General features: G+C 33.1%; 1 protein-coding gene across 1 annotated transcript in view; it reads right to left on the bottom strand.

The window, feature by feature from the left end:
• SMCHD1 (structural maintenance of chromosomes flexible hinge domain containing 1) overlaps positions 1 to 18,264 on the bottom strand; it is a 146,036-nt gene that overhangs the window by 94,219 nt on the left and 33,553 nt on the right. The window contains exons 8-17 of the mRNA XM_033087399.1: positions 16,727 to 16,893; positions 14,718 to 14,808; positions 12,869 to 13,079; positions 10,632 to 10,749; positions 10,368 to 10,551; positions 7,866 to 8,060; positions 6,162 to 6,275; positions 5,497 to 5,603; positions 4,688 to 4,770; positions 4,410 to 4,520 (exon numbers count right to left, since the gene is read on the bottom strand). Of these exons, the coding sequence (XP_032943290.1) occupies positions 4,410 to 4,520; positions 4,688 to 4,770; positions 5,497 to 5,603; positions 6,162 to 6,275; positions 7,866 to 8,060; positions 10,368 to 10,551; positions 10,632 to 10,749; positions 12,869 to 13,079; positions 14,718 to 14,808; positions 16,727 to 16,893 (1,381 nt within the window). The remainder of the gene's footprint in view (positions 1 to 4,409; positions 4,521 to 4,687; positions 4,771 to 5,496; positions 5,604 to 6,161; positions 6,276 to 7,865; positions 8,061 to 10,367; positions 10,552 to 10,631; positions 10,750 to 12,868; positions 13,080 to 14,717; positions 14,809 to 16,726; positions 16,894 to 18,264) is intronic.

The raw sequence follows: 18,264 nt of genomic DNA on the forward strand, positions 1-18,264 counted from the left end.
GAGAACAGAGACACAGTTAACAAATAACAGGATTCCAGTTATAAAGATAAATTTAAGGAAATAAACATGAAACTATAAAACATAAAAAATGTTATTATTAGAAGCTTCTCTGAGAAAGTGACAATCTAAAACTTGAGAAATAAAAGAGTTTGTCCAAGATTTGCTGTTTGAAAATTTTAGGCAGAAGAAACACATCCAAAGGTTTAGAGGTGAGAAAACTGGACTTGTATGGGAACAAAAAGAATACAATTATGTTTAGGATTATGGGGAGTGAGGATGAAAATGGTATGAAATGAAGTTGAAGAGGGAGACAGGGCTAGATCATGTGTGAAGCCTGGAAGACTTACAAAAAGCCCACAGCTAACATCATACTCGATGGAGGACTGAAAGCTTTACCTCTAAGATCAGGAACAAGGCAAGGATGCCCACTGTCACCACTTATATTCAACAAAGTATTGGAAGTGTTAGCCAGAGCAATTAAACAGAAGGAAAGGAGGGAGGGAGGGAGAAAAGGAATCCATTTTGGAAAGGAAGAAGTAAAATTGTATCTGTTCATAGATGACACTAAAGATTCCATCAAAAACTTGTTAGAGCTAATAGATTCAGTAAACTTGCAAGACACAAAATCATATTCATGGGTTGTTGAGATGATAATAATACCCAACTGATCTACAAATGTAATATAATCCCATTCAAAACCCCAATGCTGTATTTTGCAGAAATAGAAAACCAATTCTAAATTCATATTAAATCTCAAGGGACTCAAACAGTCCAAATAATCTTGAAAAGAACAAAATTGGAGGACTCAGTGTAGTACTTACTCAACCTTCAAAAAAATAAAACTTTGTCATTTGCAACATCGATGGAGCTAGAGTGTTTTACGCTAAGCGAAAGAAGTCAGACAAAACAAATACCATATTATTTTATGTGAAATCTAAAAAACAAAATAAATGAACAAACATAAGAGAAACAGACTCATTGATGCAAGAAACAGACTTGGTTGTTACCAGAGAGGGGTAGAGTTGGAGGTTCGGCAAAATAGGTGAATGGGATTAAGTGAGGTCCAAATTTCCAGTTACCATGTTTCCCCAAAAATAAGACCCAGCTGGACAATCAGTTCTAATGCGTCTTTTGGAGCAAAAATTAATATAAGACCCGGTCTTATTTTACGATAAGACCCAGTCTTATAATTAATATAATATAATATAATATAAGACCGGGTCTTATTTTACTATAAGACCCAGTCTTATAATTAATATAATATAATATAATATAAGACCGGGTCTTATATTAATTTTTGCTCCAAAAGACGCATCAGAACTGATTGTCCAGCTGGGTCTTATTTTCGGCGAAACGGTATAAAATATATCATGGGATGTAATGTACAACATAGGGAATGTAATCAATTACACTGTAACAACTTTGCATGGTGACAGATGGTAACTAGACTTATCCTGGAGATCATTTTGTAATGTATATAATGTAGAATCACTTACGATGTACACCTGAAATTAATAGGATATTGTATGTCAATTACATGTCAGTAAATTTTTCAAAACAAACCGAAACAAAAAACAAAAAAGGCAACAGTGTGATACTGTCATATGCACAGATATATAGACCAATGGAATCAAATAAAGAGCCCAGAAATAAACCATTGCATATACTGTCAAATGATTTTTGACAAGAGTACCAAGACCATTCAATGGACAAAGGACAGTCTTTTTCATAAATGGTGCTGAGAAAACTGAATATCCCCACACAAAAGAAGTTAACCATATACAAAAAAAAAGAAGTGAACTTATATAAAAGTCAAAATGGATCACATAACTAAATGTAGGAGATAAAACTGCAAAACTCTTAGAGATAAATGTTCAAGAAAAGCTTCATGACATTGGATTGGGAAATGACTTCTTGGATATGACACCAAAATCACAAGCAACACAAGCAAAAATAGACAAACTGGACTATAAAGTTTTCTGCATCAAAGGACACCATCAATAGGGTGAAAATGCAACCCAGAGTAGAAAAAAATATTTGCAAATCATGTACCTGATAAGGGATTATTAACCAAAACATACATAAAGAACACCCACAACTCAACAACAAAAAAATCTGATTTTAAAATGGTCAAAGGACTTGAATAGACATTTTTCCAAAGAATATCTAGAGATGGCTAATAAGCACATAAAAAGGTGCTCAAATGCACTGATCATTAGGGAAATGCAATTCAATACCATAATAAGATACCGCCTCACACTAATTAGGATGATGTTTATAAAATAAAACAAAAATACAAAAAAACAAAACCAGAAAATAACATGTTGACAAGGATGCAGAAAGAAAAAAAACAAAACAAAATAACATGTTGACAAAGATGTAGAGATCCTGGAACCTTGGTGTATTGTTTGATGGGAATGTAAAATGGAAAACAGTAAGGCAGTTCTTCAAAAAGTTACACATAGAATTAGCACATGATCCAGCAATTCGACACCTTGGTATATATCCAAAAGAATTGAAATCAGGAACTCAAACAGATATTTGTACACCAATATTTACAGCAGCATTATTCACAATAGCTGAAACATGGAAGGAACCCAGGTGTCCATCAATAGATGAACAGACAGACAAAATGTGATATATACATACAATGGAACATTATTTAACCCTAAAAAGGAAATTCTGACACATGCCACAACATGGATGGCATTTGAAGACATTATGCTAAGTAAAATAAGCTAGACACAAAGATCAAATATTATATAATTCCCCTTAGATAACTAAAACAGTCAAATTCACAGATCCAGAAAGTAGAACAGGGGATGAGGAGAGGGAGTAATGGGAAGTTACTGCAGAGTTTCAGGCTGGGATAAAGAAATAGTTCTGGAGATAGATTGTGGTACTGATTGTACAACAAGGTGAATGAACTTAATGCCACTAAACTGTATACTTAAAAATGGTTAAGTGTATATTATACATACTTATATAATTTACCACAACAAAAATATTTTAAAAATACAGTTTTTGTTTTGTTTTGTTTTGTAATAATAGGGGGGCAGGAGGGTCAGACTCACAGAGAGATTGAAGGATGCTATACTTCTGGCTTTGAAAATTGTGGAAGGGAACACAAGCCAAGGAATGTGGGTGGCTTACAAAGGTGGAAAAGGCCAAGGCTGCCGAAGAGCCTTCAGAAGGAATATAATCCTGCTGACACTTTGATTTTAGCCCAGTGAAACCCATCTGGGACATATGTCCTAGAGAACTGTAAGATAATAAATGTATGCTGTTTCACACCGAGAGAGAGAGACAGACAGAGACAGAGAGAGAGAGAGAGAGAGAGAGAGAGAGAGAGAGAGAGAGAGACAGACAGAGACAGTGAGAGAGAGAGAGAGAGAGAGAGAGAGAGAGAGAGACAGAGAGAGAGAGACAGACAGAGAGAGATAGACAGAGAGACAGAGAGAGATGGGGAAATACAGTATAGGGTGTCAGAGGCCAAACATGAGTATTTCAGTAAAATGGATTAGTCAACCTGTTCACTGCGGCTGATAACCTGAATAAGAAATTTATACAATAAAAGTATACACTATCACTGATTGGTTTTTAAATGTTGGAAATACAAACACACTGAATAAAATACTGTATCTTCAAAATTCATGAACCAGACACACAAGTATATAGTGATATAGTGGTAGAACAGATTACTGAAAGTATAAAGTGAAAATATTTTCAGGCAGTCAAGACAAAAACAATGGACAAAAAAATTAAACAAGGTGATTCAACTTAGGGAAATGCAAGATGAGCAATAGTATCTAGTTCTTTCCTCTTTACCTAACAGTGGGTCAGGCTTATTAGTATGAGCGCCAAGTACTTTTGGCCCACAAGTTCAGTGCCACAATATCTTCTACTTAGAAGGGATCTTAAAGATTATCTAAATTCCTATCCAGTACAAATTCCTATTCATACATACACATTTTTATTTTAGCCCCCAGTTACCTACATGGGAAAATTCAGAATAAAGTGTTTTAAAAAAAAATTCAGGGGTGCGGCTGGTTGGCTCAGTTGGTTAGAGCACAGTGCTCATAACACCAAGGTCACAGGTTCAATTCCCACATGGTCAGAGCTGCACCCTCCATAACTACACTGAAAACAATGATTTAACTTGGAGCTGATGGGTCCTGGAAAAACATTATTGCCCAATAAAATAAAATACAATTAATAAAAACAAAAAACCTCAGAAAATTATCAATAAAAAAACATGAATTATTCATACACATTTGAAATTCCTAACTTTAATCAAATCCAACATGTCTATCAGATTGCTAGGTCATCAATAATTATATTAAGATATTAAAATTTGTATTACACATTTAAGAACAATATTAAAGATCCACATAAGTTTGTATACTTACAGTGTAGTATAACTTTGAGCTCAACGAGGAGTTTCTTTGACCCTCCATGACTTCCTGGAAGTTTTTGCATTGCCTCCCCCTTTTTGTTCAGTATTTCAATTCTTAATGCACCTATTAGTCCAAAATTTAAAGTAAAAATGTCTTAGCTACACCCAAAGGATCTGATGAATCTGCTAGGTCTTTACAGTGCATTTTAATTTTTCATGGTCTTTTATTTATTGGAAATGTAAGACACAAGAAAAAAATTTTTCAGTATTAAGAAAAAAACAAAAACATACCAATGGGGGTTCCAGCAGGCCTAATCTCATTTGGCAATAATTCATCTCCTTCAGGCCAAGTTACTGACAATCTATCAGGGAGCCTATTATGAAACCAGCATATTAATGTTTAATGTCTTAATTATGGTCTTAATTAGAAAAGTAGAAATTAAAAAACTTTAACATTTATTTCTCATATCGTTTTAAAAGTTAAATCTGAACTTCTATATGACTGATAACCTAAAAGTTTTCTCCTCCCTAACCATCACTGTGGCTACTGAAAAAGTCAGGCAAAACTTCTTGGTATTAGGAGTCATGAATTGTCAATTTTTCATGATTTTTTTCCTATTCGTTTATAGTATAAATTACCCTTTGGAGATATGATAAACTCAAATAAGAGTAAAAGAATTATCAGTGAGATTTAGTGAGAATCAAAATAACTGCATCATTAGCTACACAAGAATGAAAAGAGTTTTGCTTTTCTATTTCCTTTTATTTCTTTTGTACTAATCTTTACCTCTCAGCAATTTTCTTCTATTAATAGTCATAGGCCAAAGTTTGTTTTTTAACATACCTTAATCACAATACATGTAACAGTGACACTTTAGATATAAAATTTCCTTCTTTTTCTCTAAAACAAATATAGGATTCTGTTTTTATAACTAGAGCTCACAATTTGTTTAATGGCAAGAAGTTTGTCACAATATATACACCTAGACTACAAATGCCCTATTAGAAGAGTATAACAACACACTCATGAATAGTTCAAGGCACTACAATCCCTCTTGATTTTTCTTATTTTTTATCATGCATCTTGAAACGTGAGTTACCTTGCCATTTCATCTTCTACGTATTTTTTTACAGCTTTCTCAGCAACTGTTCTATCCAGCTTTGCAATGGGCACAGTTTTTATTTCATCATACAGTGCTCGAGGTTCCTGAATAAATAAATTCATATCAGCCTTTCAAAGAAAACTATTCAAGTTCAGCTGCAATGAAAAATATTTTCTCCCAAAACAACACATTTTGCCCTCATTAAGTACATAAATCATAACAGCTACATTACATTAGACCTCAATGTTTATTTCCATTTTTCATGTATCCTCCTTAGGCCTAATTAAATATCATTCAAATACTAACAAGAGCACAGACTAGGGATAAAACCCACTCCAGTTAGGGAATCATTCATTTTTGAGATAGAATTCTTGCTCCCATCTTTACTAGTTTGCAGGCCTTGAACGAAATGTACACTTTACAAAATTACTGTGCTAACTAGCAATAACATATGTATGTCTGTTAAGCACTGGGCATACCGATGCTAAGTTCTACAGATTATTAAAGACACCAAATATGAAACGTAAAAATTCATGCTAATACTACTTTATCCAATGGAAAACCAAATTCAAGCAAAATATTGTATCTTTATTTCTACATTTAAACAAAAGTAAGTAGTACTAACAGACTTGCATAAATATTTTTATTACTTTCTGTCTTACCATTGCAATTTGAACTTCTCCTCCCGTAGCATATACTTCTCCATCATGATCACCATAAAGAAAAAATTTTTCTATGCTTCCATAAAAGAGAGGAAGTGTCTTGACTGTCTTGACCTAATATTTAGTTTCAAAAAAAGGCTCTAGTATTAATATTTACTAAGAGAAACAGGTTTAATAATAATTATTTCTCAGAACCATTTTATACAAGGAAAAAACTCAGTATCATTAGAAAAATTAATGGAGAAGCAATCAAATTATAATAAAGTTGTATTAGTGAAGTTCTCCACATATTCCTAACACATCTTTGTAAAGATACAGCAGCTTATGCATGCAAAAATGTCATAGCTATGCATGTGTCTAAAACATCCATAGCCCCTTCAAAATCAGTTATTATGAATACCCAAGTACCTCAAACCTTTTATCCCCATGAAATCTTGCTTTCGGACAATGAACAGTGACTCACAAACTCTGACAAGTTATCATTTCCTTCAAATAAATTAGCTCAGAACTTGCCTATGATGATATTTCTTTACCTTACATGGCTTGAAAAAAATATAAGGGTAATTTCCATCAGTCCAATTCACAAATTCCCAACAAGGACTACAAGAGTTTATACTCAATCTACCTTTCCAGCCTTATTTCTAAACTATTTCTCTGCGCGCGCGCGCGCACACACACACACACACACACACACTCTCTCTCTCTCTCTCTCTCTCTCTCACTCAGTCGGTTGCAGGAACTTACCTACGGCTCTGTCTATGCTGAGATCATCCTCTCTGAGAAAGCATTTTTTTAACTCAACCACCAGACAGAATTTGAAAAAACTGATTGCTTCCCTCTCCTTGCAACTCCTTTCTTGAATTCAGGGATACCATATTCTCCTAGTTTCCTTCTATCGCACCAGCTTATCCCTTTCATTCTCCTTTGCCAGCTAAATCCTAAATGTTGGTTGGAAAAGCAAGGTTCTAGCTACATATAGAACTTTTAAGTGACTGCATCCAATTCTGAGGCTTTAAATATATGATAATGACTCATATTTATGAGAAGAATGTATGCCTTTCTACTTTTGTAATAATCTGTGCAAACCTGAGCCCCTATTTCTTTCAAGGTCCATACAAATGTCATTTCTTGCCCAAAGAATTTCACGATTTACTCTCTTCTCCCAGGCCCATCCAAAGTCAGAAAATTCTCTCCTCTCCTAAACTGCCAGAGCACTATTCGCCCTCTCTTTTCATAGCACTTATCCCCTTCTTACCTATTATTTATCTTTAAGTTATCTCTGACTCTAGCCTGTAATATCCCTAAGGACAAAGCATATCTCCTTAGATCTCTGCATTCTCCACATGCAGTCAATAAGCACAGTAACTTACAAAAGGCAGGTACTCAATAAAAATTTGCTAGAAAGTCATTACCTCGTATCATGTAAAAAAAAAAAAGCACAACAAAACATTGGGACTTTCCATTTGAGTAAAGTTTATTGCAAGAAACAATAAAAACGTTGCTAATTGAGCCTCAAGCAACTAATAAGTTGGTTTTTAAATGCCATGCTAAGTTACATAATTAAAATCAGTTTTGCCTTTCCATTTTTTCCTGGCACCTGAGGAGCCAATACATACATTATTTTTGGTTGTTGTTAAATTCTGATACATCTAATTTAGTTTCAAATTATACTAAAAATTGAATCTAAAAATAAGTTAAACCTACCAGCTGTCCTGCTTTGTATGTTTTTCCATCCCATTCTATTGCTGAGTATGTGGCCCAAGGGCCCTGCTTTTTAGAAGGAAGATCAGAACGTGTAATTATTCCTTTAAAAAGTGTAAACTTAATTTGTTTGTCACACTTTTCATGACAGTCCTTCAGCCATAAAGCAAATTCTCTGTCAATTTTCATTCGCTGCTCCTGTAAAATTTTAAAATGTTGTATGAAATACAGTAAACAAATATAACCATTGACACTGGTCATTCGTTCCATTTTTCCCTCCACATACCCACTCCAGACCTATTAAAAAACAAAAATATTTTGCTGGATCTTTCTCCCATACAAATTTACATTTCTAACAAAACCATTACCAAAGAAAGAAAATCCTTGGAACCAAGGTCTCAATGGTCAATACCAACAAGAAAGCTTTTCTTCCCTGCTTTAAATTCTAGGATACACCAAAAAATGATGAACAGTGTCAACGAAGAAGTAGAACAAGCTGGCTATGAGAAAGGGTAAGCGGAAACCTCCTCATGGTGAGTCATGCCCATTCTCAACAGGGAATAAAAATCTGTTTTTATATATCAAGAACAAATACATACATGTAGTATATAAACATATATATGGTATATCTACGGTATTAGGATGTCAATGGAGGAGAGCAATTAGAAAAAAAGGTCTGAAAAAGGTTCCTTATGAGGGTGATAATGAAAAAGCGGTTGAGAAACACTATTATGCAAAATACATTTTTCCTTTTAATTATGTAATGTACTTATTACCTATTCAAAAAAATTAAGTCATAAATAAAAACTAAGTGTTTTCTAATATGTAAAAAGAAAATGTTATTGCTTATCATACTTCACCTAAGAGAGTACAGAGATTTATAGTTAAACATAAGCCGCTATATATTTGTTTAATGCCTATTTGTAGGAGAATGAGTAGGGAAGACAATCTCCACATTGCCTGCTTTCAGAGAAGACAATTACGTAAGTTCATTTACATAATGACAGTTACATAAGTTCATTTCTTTCTACATACCTTACTCCGTAATATACTATTTCCAAATGAAAATGGGGAAAAATTAAAAATGATTTCAGCTAAAGTTTTTACAGCTTGCAGTTAGAGGACCAATATCTTAATCATTAAGAAACAAAAAAATTTGACATTAAAAAGTTATTTGAATAAGAAATACATGTACTTGGTAAAGACTCAAAAATGGCATACAGTTTCAAAGAAAACTTCCCCCTAGCTCTATTCCCAGGGACCAATTCCTTTCTGAATCAGCAAGTCACTGTTGTTTCTTTTTTAACTTGACAAAGACATGAAAATTATTAACTAGGACTGGGACAGTCTGTCTACCAAATTTTTACACTGCATTTCAATGTATAGCCCTTGTATGAGATGAAATTATTCCAGGCTAAAATGTAAAGAAATCTCAGGATTCATTATCAACCAAATTACCACATGTATGAATTAAATTCAGGAACTCAGTAATGTGTCAAAGGACAACATTACAAGTGTGGCAAGATGACAGTTAATACAGGAGAGGAGTATGTGGATATTCATTACAATATTCTTTTAATTTCTCTGTGTATTTGAAATTTCCCAAAATTAGAAAACACATATTTTAAAAATACAATGTAACAAAAGAATAAAATTAACCCATTATGAATAACTTTTGCAAAAACCAAATTGTTCAATAAACGCTGGATAATTATTACCAAGTGTATCATATCTAAGTACAAGTAAGACTTTTCTCAGTGAATAATTCTTTAAAAGTATCTTAATCTATGATTCACAATCTTTTATTATAACAGCCAAATGAATTTCAACATCTTGTAGGACTGACTGACTAGAAATACTGTTTGCTATGTACTGTCTTTACTGCCCAGCAATTTTAGGTTCACAATAAATGCATCTATCTCTTGGCAACTCAATATGAAACTACTGAATGAGTAGTATATAAAGAAAAAGTTCATGAGCTATTTCGATAGAATAAAAGTATACCAGTACACTACTAGTTCAATTCAACTTTTGAAACATATCATTCTTGTTCTATCAATCAATGCGTGTATTTTAATACTGATTAATTTCAAATCACCTTTTAGCCCAAAGTATTTCACAGTTCTACTTCAATGTCACCCTCAAGATTAGATTAAAATTGCATATTTCGGTTATTAATATGCAAACATAACAATGTATTAAATAAAATTGTTCTCATGTGCTCTCATCAAATGGATACGCTTCTGTAGCTTCTATTTACTATGTCAAGGTCTCGATAGAAAGATCTAATAAAGATCTATAAACTTTATCCAAACATGGTCAAAACAGTTTGAAATTTTTGAGTGATGTGAACATATAAATTCTTATGAAGGAAAATTTACACACACTCTTGATTAAATAAGATGAAAAGAATGCAAAATGTCATATAAATCTGTACTAGTAGTAACTCTTATACATAAAATAGAACATTTGCAAATATTCAAAACTTGGTATTTAAAATCATACCTGTCCATTTAAAATCCTTGTAAAAAGCGTGTTCTTATCTTTCAATTTTAGTTCAAGATCCATAAAAGTCAGTTTATTTGTGCTGACCTGGAATCTGTCATTAGTGAATAATGCACCAGATATTCTATTGTAGCACTCAATTGGTGCAAGCCCTCTTTTCTTAGGTGGAGTACACCAGTCAAAGCTTAAACAGAACAAAATTATTAGTTAGTGAAAAAATTAAGTTATAAAACAATATAATTTCAGCAAAAAATCAAAACTTACTCTTCAACAGACGTATATGGTATTAGTCGTCCATTCCAAAAACATTCAAAAATAGGCCTTTTCCCTCTTGCTGCTTTCTCAAGTATAAAACAATCGTCATCATCGTCTTCATCTTTTTCTAGAGCACAGGAGTTAAGTGGAACAAAATGTTTATTGCCATAAAATGTATGCACTTTTTATCACTGAGAAATTAATTTCTATGAGTGAAATGTTAAAGTTGCCTCAGAGAAATGGTAACAAAATCTCATATGATTGTTAACATTGTAGTCTATAAAACCTAAACTTAACTTTAGTCTTACATTGCCCTTAGAAAAGCAGATTTCCCAAGCAGTTCTACATTACCAATAGTGTTTCTCATTTAAATGTCAATAATTACTTACATACTAATCAACCTATGTTAGTACTACAGTAGCTACTCAGCTTGCAATCATTAAAACTTGTTCACAGAGCAAAAGGTCATATATCCAAAGAGACTATACCCTAGCAGAACTGCTGTTCCCTACAAAATATAGGAGCTTGAATCCTACACCTAAAACACAAGTTTCACAATTTTGTCAGAATCATTATGTTCATATAAAAATAATCTGGACAATCTATGGTATCTAGTAGCAGCAAGTTTGCCTAGGTTGGGCAAATTAATCAATATTAAATTTAGTTTATCTTATATAAACTACTACATTTTTGAAGATCAGAATCAGGTGATACTGCTAGAATTATAACATGTTACAAAGCATCAAACGCATAATTAGCACAACTGTCTATAGCATTTTTATGTTTGTTAGCAATATATTTTCATATATCCAGATAAATTAAGATCAAACATTACAATCCTGATACAGAAACACCTCAGTTCTTTTGGCATTAAGTCAGTATCCCCCAACCCCAAATAAAGCAAGTCTTCTTTCATAAAATCTTCACAAGGAGTCCTTAATTAAAAGTTCCTTTCAATTAGACCAAATCGCTTTGTTCTTGGAGAATCCATCTAACCATCACTCAATTTATTGCCTCTTATTTTAAGACATCATTTGAAGAACTTTATTGTCTACAAGAATACAAAAATTAGAAATGGCAAATTAAAAAGGAGCCAGAGACGAGAAACAAAGCGATTGAGTAGTAACAAAAATAAGCACTGAATAAATAATGTTGGTCACTAAAGACTTGCAGCAGTTTCTGATTTAACCCTCACAACACCTCTGTGAGGCATGCACTGTTACCCCTCCCCTCAACACTTCACAGATAAGGAAAACTGAGGTAGACAGTAGTTTGTCTAAGTTTACACTAAAAAGTGGCACAGATGGGACTCAAACCAGAAAATCTGGTTCTAGAACCCACAACACTAAGGATATATTGAAGAAGTATTCTGAATGAGAAAATTTAATACTGTTAATCTATGAATTCAAAACAATCTCTATAATCACACTAGGACTTTTTTAAAGTGATTGTATGAAGTGATTCCAAAGTTTATCTACAAGAGTAAGAGATCAAGAATATTCTCAAAAAAGAATAGTAAGTGCCTTGCCCTGCACATATCAATTTACAGTATAAAGCTATGAGTATTATTACCATGTATGAAAATACAAAATAGATCTAAAGACACCAGATCTATATACATATGGGAATTTAATATTATTAAAAAAGTTATATTTCAAACTATTTTTAAAAATCGTAACATTCAATATAATTGGTGCTAGGAAACTGAACACCCACACGGAAAATATTAAAGCCCTACCTCATCCTACACACAAAAAAGATTACAGATGCATTAAAGAGCTAAGCATAAAATAATTTTTTTAAACTACAGAATCTTTTTATAATCTTGTGGTATAAGACTTTCTACAGCAAGACAAAATCAGAAAGCATAAAGAAAAAACTGACTACATAAAATTTAAACTTCTTTATACATAGCTACAAAGATAAATGGGAAAACAATATGGAGAATATATGAAGGATTAATATGCAATACATAACTAAAAGTTCAGCTCAGTAAGAGATCTAAGATAAAAGAATATATACTGTTTCTTAAAGCCAGCGCTTCATTTGTCTGGAAGTGAATATACACAGAAATCAAGAAGTATAAAAATTACAAATACTTAAAAACTTAAAAGATTTGTGTAAGGAAAAGGTTTTAAAATTTATCTAACCTTAATAACCCAACTAATAATAATCATTAAAAGAAACAAATCACTATCCTGAATCACAACTTCACATTTTGTAGCTAAGATAACAGATTAACATACTTGATGGAAAGCAGGGATCATCAGGGTAAGTTTCTCTATCATATAAGAAAGGGTGATATCGGATAATCCCTTCCACTACACCGTCTCCTTCAACATGAGCTTTGAACTCAAAACTATCAGTTGCTGTGTTTATATACAACGTCTGCATGTCATCTTGTATTTCCCTTAGGTTGACAATCTTAGGTGCCTTCCCCTTTTCAAACACAGAAATCTAAAATAAAAATAAAACAAAAATAATTAAATTCTATGGTGACTTATGTTTTCAGCTATGATCCAACAAAGGAATAGGCAAAAACTACTTTTATTTGTACAAGTAATCATCTGGCTTAATGAAATATATATGTATATGTATAGGTAATACACATATGAGGTGCAATCAAAAACTACAATGAATGTTTAAAAAAAATTACTACAGTAAAAGACACGTTGCCACTAATCCCCCTCAAAATACGCCCCCTCGCTTGGAACACATTTATCCCATTGGCCTTGTCACTTTCTGAAGCAGTTCTGGAAGTCCTCTTTTGTGAGTGTCTTTAGTTGTGCTGTCATGGCTGCCTCGATGTCCTGAATCGATTCAAAACATATACCTTTTATGGTCATTTTGACTTTAAGGAAGAGTCAGAAGTCACATGGTGCCAGATCCGGTGAATAACGTGGATGACGACACACGGTAATGTTTTTATTTGACAGAAATTGCTGTACCAGAAGCAATGTGTGACACTGAGCCTTTCTGTTGTGATAAAAAAGAAATATGGTGAATGCTGCTGCCTAGTACAATCCAACGGAAAGGCAGGGATCTTCAATACATCTTCAATACGGGAAGTGGCATGTCAAACCTTAGTAACAATGTAGGAAAAGTTTCAATTTGTTCAGTGCAGTCAGTTGGGTGGGAGCTACTATTGAGAGAAGGTGTTTTGAAGCGTGCCATTAATCATCCTCCATTATGAAAACACTCCATGTCACACATCATTTCAGGTATACGGCAAATTCTGTCAAATGAAAACATTATGGTGGTTCCTCATCCACCTTATTTACCGGATCTGACACCGTTGACTTCTAGCTCTTCCCCAAAGTCAAAATGATTCCGGACATCGAGGCAGCCACAACAGCGCAACTAAAAGACACTCACGAAAGAGGGCTTCCAGACTGCTTCAGAAAAGTGGCAAGAACGATGGGATAAGTGTGTTCGAAGTGAGGGGGAGTATTCTGAGGGGGATTAATAGCAATGTGTCTTTTACCACAATAAATATTTTTATTTAAACATTCACCATATTGTTTGATCACACCTCATATTTATATAAATACCTATATGTAGAATCTCAATAAGGAATATAGAATAGTAGGTAAAGAAAGAGCAAAGAGGAGCTGAAGGACTGATAAGACATGAATACATTTAATTCAAAGTTTCTTGCTAGAGATAGGAAGTGGAACAATGATGTTCATAAAATTCTTTCTAATGTGTGGGCAAAGGTATTGGGACCCCACCTCTCAAATGTTTGGTGCTTCTAAATCTTACTTTACCATCACAAAACTTCTATGAAAAAAAAGGAAACTATTTATGTCCCTTTTCCCTTTTCCTCTCTGCTTTAAGACTTAATATTCAGCAACAACTCATAGCTCTATAAAGGACAGAGAAAAATGAAACCAACTATAGTAAACAAAGTTCCAGAAAAACACATCTAGGAATGATCTCTTTACTTAGACGTCAAATCATCAAAGAACTTTTGTAAAAAGGAGAGAGAAGTTGTGTATTTATTGACTGATTTATTTCTTATCCAAAGTCACTTGGAACTGTAAGAAATACCTAATATGGTAATTCGTAATATTTGAAGAAGGAATTTTATCTTACTTCAATATCAATGTTGTTGAAAGGTCCAACTTCTTTTGATGTACATTTTTCATTTCCTTTTGGGCCATGAATATAGTAATGATAAATATGCCTAAAATATAGAAGAAAACTTTATACTTTTAATTTACATAAAATTATAGTTCATACATTCTTCTACCACAAAAAATTTTTATAACTACTATTTGGCAGTACCTACCAGGTACCAAGCACTATATTAAGGTTATTTAAACACAGTGTCCCATTTGATGGTAAAAAAAAAAAAATCCTGAAATGCAGGTATTGCACCTCATTTTACACATACAGAAACTCGGGCTCAAGGAGTTTATATAATTTATCTAAGGTCACAAAACTAGAGTTTGAGGAAGAGGGGGCTTCAGTCCAGGCCTTTCCTACTTTGAAGCCCACATACTTTACACTTCCAAGACATATAATTCAAAAATATACTAGAAGGCAAGAGGCTATAATTCTACTTGTCAGGGATATTCAAGAAAGGAATCCAATTATCAGGGAGTATACAAGACTACATATCTTTAAGTTATCTGTGGAACATGAGATCATCATTATATAACTCTCATCATTCCTCTCCTGTATCACTGAAACAATCTAATCCCAATAATCCCCAAACAAAGTAATACATTCAACATTATCCCATCGAAAACCACTTCAGAAACCTTTGTTACTTTATTTTTAAGTAAAAGTTTAAAACACCTATATTTTGGTGAGATTATTCAGGGCTAAAACATATTACATCTGTAGTTATTCCTCAAACAGGTGTCTGCAATATTCTTTCATATGAATTTTAACTTTAAAAAATAATTAATTATCCTAGCTACTGTTTAAAATATTACTGACATAAAAGGAAATCACTGAAAATCTTGAGATCTTTCTTCAGACATCTCAAGTGTTAACATCATAATCAAAGATAAGTTTACAACCATACATTAAGAGAGTGCTATAAATAGCTTAGCAATTGTCTGTTTCAAAGAATGGTAAAAGTTGTATGTTATTCTTTGTTAGAGTAAGAGTATGGCCTAATTACGTGTTGTGTACACTGAGTTCCTTCAGTTGCTAATAAAATATGTACTCAGAGAAAACAATTCCAGTCTTATTCAAAACTTTTATGTTATAGGGCCAATGAACATTAATATCAAGAAGAAAAATGGTATCCCTAAAATCAAATTTATTTTTCCATACAAGGAAACCATCCTAACTCTGTTAATGTATATTTATGTATAAAATAGAGACTCTCAAATTAAGTGCAATAGCCTTTTGGGTAAATGTGAAAAGATACTTTTTCAAAAACAGAAATTTTGTGTTTGCAAGACTCAGTAATTCAGACTAATACAAATTAAGGAAACAGTCCAGTAAATGGTCTATACTATATAGCTATATAGAAAAGGCTCAGAGCCATTAAATAAATATTCCTCTGATTTGGTCTAATGGAATATATACTCCCTAAAAGGTTTCCTGGAATACACAAAGATTTTCAGTGTTACTCAGATGTCATACAGGCACATAGACACATTTTTTCATATTAACAGACTTGATGCATTAATTTGATAAACACTTATTGAGCATCTACTATGTAAGAGGACACACTGGGGATACAGCAGAGCATTAAAAAAAGACATTCCAATGGGAGAAGGCATACAAAAAAATAAGTAAAACATATGGTACAGAAGATTATGACAGGTCCTATAGAGAAGCACAAAAGGGTGCTATGGGAATGATGACACTGAATTTGATAAATGCTGGATTATTTTAAATTTTATCATAGATGTCAAAAAGCCTGTGCCTCAAATAATGACCAATACATTACTGGTGATCAATGAGTATTTACAGAATAGGGAACAATTTTAATGCTAACTTCAAAGTATTGGTTACTGTATTGAAGGGAAGGAAATGGCACAGGAGCAGACAGTCAAGAGGCTTCAATGTATCTGTAATATTTCTGTCTTAAAAAAGATAAGTAGCAACATGTACTGAATCAAATATAAGCAATTACTTACGCTAACTGTCTTGTCCAAAGATGGAAATAATTTTTCAAGTACTGTATGTGTTCTGATTGTACTCCTGTGATAACCACAGCAGTAAAGCTATCTTTTTCCTTCTCCTCTGAGATGAGAGAATGTAGAAATCTTTCATCATCGTTTGTAATGTGAACAGAATCAGCTGGCTGCAAGAATGAATATAAATAAAACAGATTATATACACCTTAATTGTAATTATAGAAATAACATTTAACATTCACCTGGATAGCTTCAAATCTAGGCTTCAAAAAAGATTTGGGAAAAAAATGGCCAAAAATATAATTCAGCTGAGTATGTGACAATCCTGTGAGGACAAGGGAACTTTTATATACATTGCTAAACTAGCAAACATAAGAGTATCCAACCATAATGCTAAATCAATTTTAGAATCACACAGAAAAAGGTAAAGAAAAATAAATACTGAGTTTAAAAATGCTGGAAAAAATTGAGGACATTTACCCCAGGGTAGAATAAGTCCTTGTTTGGCATACCTACCACGTAATTTGGTCAAGACCAATGCCCTGCTCTACATGTGCAAGACAACTAGGATGCAGCCTGAACACAGCTGGCTTAGCACAAACGCACTTGAGTTTATTAAAAGGGAGTAAAATCATCCCAGGCCCCAGTCTACTTTCAGAGAATATCTACAGCTTACAGAAGGGGAATAGGGAGAGGGGTGTAGGGGTAGTGTTTGAGGATAAGTATTATAAACTTCTCAACTTTTATTATGAGTCCATGTGTGTTAAAAATTGCATGCATATATATGCATACATATACTATGTATGTTGCCATATACATAAAAACTTGTAAGGATAGAGAAACACACTGAACTATTATGTCTAGGAAACTTTACTGTTTAATAAGCATATATATTACTACTTTCTTAATAAAAATAAAAACAAACCCTACAAAACCATTCCAATCATCCCTACGCACTAAGTCACTAATATTATAGCTACAGTACATAATACACAAGCAACATTTTATACACTTTGAGAGTTAAATTAGCTTGGCTTTACTATTATCCAAATAGTTATCAAGCACGTTCTAAGTCCTATAACTCAAGCTAGACACGAGAAGATATGGACCAAGATAAATAAGACAGTGCCCTTCCTCCATACAAATTCATCTAGTAGGAGATGAGAAATAAATAATTAAAAATCAATGTGCCATTATATAAAGATATGAACCAAGAGCTACAGAGTTAAAAAGGGTGACATTTACCCAACAGCTGACTTAACAAAAACATTCCAAACCAATGAGAACATGAAGGATTGGAAAGTATAAGGGAAATAAGGTAGTCTAGAATATGATGAAAGATGAGGCTGGAAAGGCTGATTCAAGCAGTAGAAATGGGTGGAAGAGAGGAGAGATAAAACTATTTTAAAGAACAATTACATGCGGTGACTGATTAACAACAAGGATTTACTTACTAACTGCTTCGTTAGAGGATGTTAATTGAAAAGGGTAGTTTTGAAGAACGAAAAGGAGAGAATAAGAAAAATTTATGGATAATG

Source organism: Rhinolophus ferrumequinum, chromosome 19, assembly GCF_004115265.2.
Source record: "Rhinolophus ferrumequinum isolate MPI-CBG mRhiFer1 chromosome 19, mRhiFer1_v1.p, whole genome shotgun sequence".
In the NCBI taxonomy this organism is placed as follows: Eukaryota; Metazoa; Chordata; class Mammalia; order Chiroptera; family Rhinolophidae; genus Rhinolophus; species Rhinolophus ferrumequinum.